The sequence below is a fragment of the Aquarana catesbeiana genome, linkage group LG01, assembly GCF_042186555.1.
Source record: "Aquarana catesbeiana isolate 2022-GZ linkage group LG01, ASM4218655v1, whole genome shotgun sequence".
Lineage (NCBI taxonomy): Eukaryota > Metazoa > Chordata > Amphibia > Anura > Ranidae > Aquarana > Aquarana catesbeiana.
In genome coordinates, this window is record NC_133324.1 from 697,195,408 (window position 1) to 697,203,199 (window position 7,792).

At 44.6% G+C, this 7,792-nt stretch overlaps 1 protein-coding gene across 1 annotated transcript; it reads left to right on the plus strand.

Annotated features, from left to right (window-relative positions):
• The first annotated feature begins 273 nt into the window (after positions 1–273).
• Positions 274–778, plus strand: LOC141127577 (large ribosomal subunit protein eL42-like). Its single transcript, XM_073614178.1, has 2 exons — positions 274–588; positions 701–778. The coding sequence occupies exons 1-2, from the start codon at positions 274–276 to the stop codon at positions 776–778; spliced, it is 393 nt and encodes a 130-aa protein (XP_073470279.1).
• The last annotated feature ends 7,014 nt before the right edge of the window (positions 779–7,792 follow it).

Genomic DNA, 7,792 nt, shown 5'->3' on the forward strand with positions numbered 1-7,792 from the left:
TAGCCTACTAGAATGCCCTCTATGTCTCTGTTCTCCAGCTTGGATCGCTTCTCACTTGGAATATAGGCATATGCTTTACATCCAAACACTCTGTTGTGCCCTATGTTAGGCTTTGATCCATGCCACATTTCGATTGGAGTACTTTTAATGGCTCCTGAGGGTAGTCTGTTCTGTAGGTAGGTTGCAGTCATGACTGCTTCTACCCAGTATTTGTGAGGTAGGTTGGCATCTGACAACATGCATCTGGACATTTCTATAAGAGTGCGTTTGAAGATGGTGAACTTCCCTAAAACCCACAGAACTTATTGTGAAAAATGTGGGAAGCATCAGCTCCACAAGGTCACCCAGTACAAGAAGGGGAAAGACTCCCTCTACATCCAGGGAAAGAGGCGATATGACCGCAAGCAGAGCGGGTATGGTGGGCAGACCAAGCTGATCTTCCATAAAAAGGCCAAGACCACCAAGAAGATTGTGCTGAGGCTGGAGTGTGTCGACTCCGACTGCCGATCAAAGCGGATGTTGGCTATAAAGAGATGCAAGCACTTTGAACTTGGTGTAGACAAGAAGAGAAAGGGACAAGTCATCCAGGTATTTTCTGAGATTGGTTGAGAAGATAACTTCCATCTTATTCTCTATCTATTTGGATTCCCAGATAGTAGCTAATATTCCCAAGCTCTTTGATTTCAAAATTTTCTTTCAGCTTGTTAACTATCTGATTGTAAACCCCTTCTGGTTCAAAACAAGTTACAATGTCATCGACATAGATAAGGATATATAGCCATCTGTCTTCTTGAGTCTTGGAATAAAGACAGGGGTCTGCTTTACTTCTTGAGAATCCTTCTCTAGTAAGTATTTTGTTCACTTTCTCATTTCACATCCTTGCAGATTGCTTAAGACCATAGATGCTCTTCTGAAGTTTAGACACAGGGTTGTCTCCTTGCCCAAACCCTGGTGGTTGCTCCATGTAGAGATCTTCCTTAATGTCTCCATTTAGGAAAGCAGTTTTGACGTCTAGGTGTCTGACTTGCATGCCCTTCCCTGCTGCAATGCTAATAAGCACTCTGATGGGGGAGTGTTTTACAACGGAAGTGAATGTTTCATTGTAATCTTCACCGAATTTCTGAGAGTAATGCCCTGTACACACGGTCGGACATTGATCGGACATTCCGACAACAAAATCCATGGATTTTTTCCGACGCATGTTGGCTCAAACTTGTCTTGCATACACACATGGTCGCACAAAGTTGTCGGAAAATCCGATCGCTCTGAATGCGGTGACGTAAAACACGTTTGTCGGGACTAAAAACGGAGCAGTAGCCAATAGCTTTCGTCTCTTAATTTATTCTGAGCATGCGTGGCACTTTGTGCGTCGGATTTGTGTACACACGATCGGAATTTCCATCAACTGATTTTGTTGTTGGAAAATTTTATAGTAAGCTCTCAAACTTTGTGTGTCGGAAATTCCTATGGAAAATGTGTGATGGAGCCTACACATGGTCGGAATTTCCGACAACTAGGTCCTATCACACATTTTCCATCGGAAAATCCTATTGTGTGTAGAGGACATAACTCTTGGCAACTAGTCTGGCTTTGCATTTGTGGCTAGCTGAAGGAAATGAAAACTCCTATGGAACCAGACTATCTAAAGAGCAATGAAGCAGAAAACTTGCTACCCAACAATGACATTTTTCGCAGAGCACTTTTCTACTGTCACTCTTTAAAGTTTTTGTGTCAATGTTCCCACATTTACAATCCCAGTCAGCAGGTGGAGTTCTAGGCTCCTTTGCAAGTGTTTGTAGGCTATTATTAGCAATTGGTGCACCCTGGGGTTTAGTCAGGGATGCTCCTTACAAATTTACTTACCAGGAGTACTTACCCTGGTTAATTGTTAGAGATCCATTGATTTCTCCCTAAGCTTGGCTTGGTTGTACTTTTCTCTTCTACCACTAGGTGGCTGGGCACTTGGTGGTATTAGATATGAGAAGGCTAACTCAAGGTCAGGTTATGGGTATATGGGTATCTTAGCCAATAGGCAGGGGTTTTCTTGAATCCCTTGGCCTGCTAGGAGAACCTATATATTCGGGTGGAGTCAGGTGATCTATGTTCTGTGCCACCTGGACGGCTGTCTGGGTGGACGTGTGTCGGGCTGCTAGGCTGGAGATTGGGCCTATCCCGGGTGCATCTGGCTGCTAGGCTGTGTGAGGGCTTCCAGAAGGAAGAGAGCAGCTCAGGGTTGGGATTGCGACTTGCAGTCTAACCAGAAGTGACAATTCTACCGGCTGGAGAACCTGTCAGTGGTTGGAGGTAGAAGGAAAGCTGTCGCCACAAAGGGACCATCCACCTTATTACCAGGGCCCACAGTGAATAACTGAAGCAAGTACCGGAGCAGCATTCTCACCGAACGGGCACGGTGGAGAATCAGGAAACTTCAGGCGGTGATCAAGTCAGGGACCCAACCAGCGGAGATGACGCTTGCAGAGCAGCCTTGTGAGTCAAGCCAGGGACCGAGCCGGTCAGCAGGGGTGAAGCTTGAGAAGTATCTGGTGTGCCAAGTTAGGGACCCAGCAGGGAAGCATGGGTGACGCTTGAGGGAGATACCACCGGAAAGATTGGAGGAGCTCAAGGGATTCAGAGTCAGTGAATCAGAGGGTCTAGCAAGAGACCGGGAGCTCAGTGTTGAAGAACTACAAGAGGCAGTTGTAGTGAAGCTGAAGGAACTGGTACGTTTGAGTTAGGAACTGTTAAAGACTGTTGCCAGACAGCATTCCTGCATGTGCAGATGTGGCGCCTTGCTGGGGCCTTTCACGGTATGGCTGTCCTCCTATTGAAGTCTCGGAGTCTGCCAATTGAATCTACAAATACTTAAGGGTGTCCTGGCACTAACACTCTTTCCCCAAAAAATACAAAAAAAGGACTGTTAAGAGAAATAAAATCTCTTTTACAACCAAGAAGTGTCTGGCGCCCAATAACTTTGTCCACCTTACATCCACTAATGATGTCAGCTATCTTTGGCCTGGAAAGTTCTCATTAGAATGGACAAGGCCAGAGACCTTGCTACACTATTCTTTTCTAAAATGTAAAATGTAAAGAGTATCTACAGTACACGCAAAACTTAATATTTTGGAGGAGTGACTCCCCTCTTCCTGTTCCATTCTCTATCCAGGCAGACCATAAGGAGTTTCAATCAAGGAACCAGACCCTGTAGTTACAACAATCCAATCCAACAGGGACATTTTCAGGTCATATTGAAGCTTGTTATTCCTACACATAACCTATGACCCATCACTATATTTGGGTGTTTCAATTGCCAATAGGAGTGAGCAGGAAGTACAAAGGAGCAGGTAGGCTTTGGCAACATGAGGAAGTGCCAGAGCTTTGTCTGTCAGAACAGACCGAGATATGATTGTAATGCCCCGTACACACGGTCGGATTTTCCGATGGAAAATGTCCGATCGGAGCGTGTTGTCGGACATTCCGACCGTGTGTGGGCTCCATCGGACATTTTCCATCGGATTTTCCGACACACAAAGTTTGAGAGCAGGCTATAAAATTTTCCGACAACAAAATCCGATCACGTCAATTCCGACCGTGTGTGGCCTGTTCCGACGCACAAAGTGCCACGCATGCTCAGAAGAAATTCTGAGACGGAACAGCTCTGTCTGGTAAACTTAGCGTTCGCAATGGATACAACACTTTCGTCACGGTGCAATGTTAAGAATGGTTTAATACAGCGCACTCTCTTCTTCTTTATAATGTGAGAAGAATTAAGTAGTTTTGCTGCTCATATTCATACGGACTTCTCACAAACTTCTTTTTTTATTATTTAGCGGGATTCCCTTAATATATTTAGATTTGTCACATCTGACAACATTTTTTTTGTGTTGGTATTTTTTGTTTTGTTTTTAAGGCAGATTATTGTTTTTTGGTTTGTCTTTTTTTTAAGGCTGATCTTTGTTTTATTGTATTTTTAGTTTTACTCCAGAATATTTTTGTGTGTGTTTTGTGTGTCAAGTTACCACAACACCATTGATAACTTGTATTATTTAATCTGTAGGAGATTGTTTGGTGTTGTTGTCTCTTGTTAATTTCACATTGTACTTTAGAAATTTACCAGAATCGTCACCAACAAACTGTCCTTTTTGGATGAAAACACACATAGGAGAGTATAATTTTCCCAAAAAATTCCTTTATTAAGGGCTCACAACTAAACAAAGAGGGAGGCAACGCTGGAGAAACAGCAGAAATGGGTGAAGCCTTGGACCCCCAGGGCACACATCAAGTATTTTCAAGCAAAATTGGTGGCCTGAGGAGTCCTTATCTAAGGGAGTGCAGTCTGGTCCAGAAGTCCCAAAGATCCGGAAAGCAGCAGATGACATCTGTGTCCCCAGGCTGTGGTCATACGAGAGACTGCATCTTTTGTCAGACCAGACTGAACCCAGGGCCATCACTCTCTGGTCTTCTTTCCACGCTTCCTTCCACGCTGTGGCTGTGGTGGTGGAGTTGTGGCAGCAGGAGGAGGAGGATGGTCCAACTCAATCACGTCGGTCTTGGGTGTTAGTTCCCCACTCACCCCCTTACTTAGGACTTTATAAAGCAGGTCCTCACATAGCTTGCGTTGACCCTCCTGCATGCCCTGCAGTTTTGTGGCAGCCATGCAGGCAAAGGCCTCTTCAGGAGTGGGTAAGGCTCTGAGGGACGCAGAAGCCTCCTGAATAAGCCTGAATGCAGAATCCTGCATGTGAGTCGTCTTCCTCGCTCTTTTGTATGGATGGCGGAGGGGAGGAACCTGCGATTCTGTCAGGCTGCGACTTGTCCCAGGCTCCTCCTGGCTGCCACTAACCCCCGCCTCCTCCTGGCTGCCACATTCCACAGCCTCCTCCTGGCTGAGGTCTTCCTGTGTATGAAAAAGGGACATAGTTTTAGTTTTTTATTCATCAATCACACACAATTTTAACCTCCTGACTGTTGCAAATTGAATGTTAACAAATAGAACAGACTATCATTCTGAACCCAGCATTTTTCATTCTTGTCCCAATTTTGGGTGCCCACTACTGTCTATTGATATGAAAAACACTTTTTTCCAATCAGCAATTAGTGATCAATAATAACATTTAATAAACATCATTTATTTATTGACCAGAAATCTGTAGAAGAATGCTATACCTGACTCCAGCTGGGCTCCTCCACTTCTTCCTGGCTGGAAGGCCCAGGTTGGACATCGGAAGCCTCAGCTGGGGTAGAAGGAAGAGTGGAAGGAAGAGTAGAGAGGGATTCCCTGACTTCAGTCTGGTCTGACAGAAATCGCAGTCTCTCATAGTACCACAGCCTGGGGACATAAACATCATCTGCTGTAGCTCCTGATCTCTGGGAATCTGTGACCTTCTTGCGTTCCCTAAGAAAAGTGCTCCTCAGGCCACCAATTTTGGCTTTTAAATAGGGGATGTTTGCTGTGGGGACCACCGGCGTCACCAACTCCAGCAGTTTCTCCAGCGCTGCCTGCCTCTTTTGTTTGTGATTATAATGCGGGTGTTTCACCTGCCACAGACAGGGCAGCTCCCTGTATTTGTCTATGAACAGGGGGAGGAAATTGTGGTCGTTGAAGCCATCCATTTTCTCTGCAAGACACAACACAAGACAAACCCTAAGGTCAGGCCAAACTCTCCTAATCTTGTTACAATATAGGCTTCAATTTCGAAGCTGTATAGGCCCAAGTTTAGATCTTACCTTCGTTATCACGATCGGCGCCTCTGATGCTCCTTCCTCCGCTCACAGATCGTACGTACTAAGCACGCGTGTTCCGCTTTATACACACTGCGCATGCGTGTAACTCCGCCCGCCCCTGACGTTCTTTCTAATCTATTCCCCGCCCCTTTTCGTTCGGCGCAGTGGGGGAAGAGCACATGACGGATACACAGCAGGTGTGTGCTAATTATAGCAACGAGGAGGAGGAGGAGGAAAGGCCGGAGCCGGAAATGTCCCGATCCAGAAGGAGACGATTTAAGGCCTCAAATATGTCCTTTGTGGAGATGTTGGAGATGGTCGAGATCCTGAAGAAGGCCGACTATGATGGAAAGTATGGACCTTACCCCAACCACAATGTCAGAAAGGCCAAGATCATGGCGAAAGTGGTCAAGAGTCTGCACCGGAATTTCGGGGTACGACTATCGAATGTCGAAATCGTATGAAACTAATTTGTTTGTGTAGATGGGTTTGTTACTAGAATTAAATGAATACTAGATTCTGTGTAAGGAGAGGACACTCAGCAGCAGTTTTCACATCTGGACGCGGGAGCACTAGTGTGGGACACAAGAACACCCTTTTTATTAAGGGGTCCCACACAGGTGCTCCAGTGTATACTATAGGGGTGACTCCATCTGTGAAGCTTGTACAAAACAGGTAAGTATTCAAGCTTGACAAAGGACACTGAAAATGCTACATTTTGGAACTCTGCCAAAATAGACAATTGTACCACACATCCAAGCAATGTTTCCTATTTATAGTTCTGCCATCAAATATCTGTGTGCTAAGTATAGCATTTTTGTTTTACATAGGGGAGAAAAGACTCGGAGGACACCCCTCATCCGAGGAGACCACAGACCCCCCACCTCGGGAAGAAGGGGAAATACCCCCAACCCAAGATGTGCAGGAGGAGGAGGAAGACGTGGTGGAAATTGTCACCACAACAGGTGAGTGTCTGCGACCACAGGCTCAGGTAAGAGATGGATGCCGGCATATTTTTGATACCTGTTTTTTTTTGGTTTCTCTCTTTTTAGGTGATCGTGATGTTGTGGATCCAGATCCTTTCACATCAGAAAGTGCCCAGATCCTGATCGGGGAGATCATGGGCTGTAATTTACAATTGGAAAACCTCAAGAAAAACATCAATGATGTTATTAAAAAAAATAAAAACATCATTGATGTTTTGGGGCGAGTTTAAAACCCCTCCAAATCCCTTTTTTTTGTGTGCTACAATGTTAAAAATGTTTTAGCGATTTTTCGAAAAGCCAAATTTGGAGGATGCACACAGTGTGTCAACATGTGCTATCTGCCATCACGGGAGATCAATGTAGGCCTTTTGGTGGTGCAACCCCTTCCTCAATAATAAAGTAGCTGAGAGGAAGGGGTTTCTCCCCCAAAACACGTCCCTTGATCCCCCGTGATGGCAGCTAGCACATGTTGACATTGGGAAATTTGTGTGCATCTTCCAAATTTGGCTTTTCCTGGGGTGACTTCAACCCATCTGAACGCAATATCAAACACAGTTCCTAAATACTCATGTCTGATATTGCCTTCAAGTTCTACCAAATGTGAACTTTGTACGTTCTAGATTTGTGTCTTTCTTGTTGGTTTTACACATGCCTGTTTTATCTTAAATGGACATTTATCTTTTTTCTAATGCTACCCCAAAAATTGTTATACAACAAACATGTTGGTTTGTTTTAAAAACCTTTTCTAAATGTACATGTGATTGTGCAGGTATTAAAAAGATTGTTAATCAAGAATGTGTGGATTATTGTCTCAACGCTACAACACTTTTGTGGTGATGTAATTGCTGCTTTATGTGAAAATGGGGGTTATTTCCTAAGGGCAAATCCTCTTTGCACTACAAGTGCAGTTTCAGTGCAGTTTCAAGTGCACTTGTAGTGCAAAGTATCTTTGCCTTTAGTAAATAACATCCAACAGTGCTTTGTAAGGTTACACAATCACGCCATTTTCAGGACTCCCCACATTGCTGTCAGGGTCAGCTAAAATAAACACAAGCAGTAAATGTCAACAAAGATTAGCTTTTCTT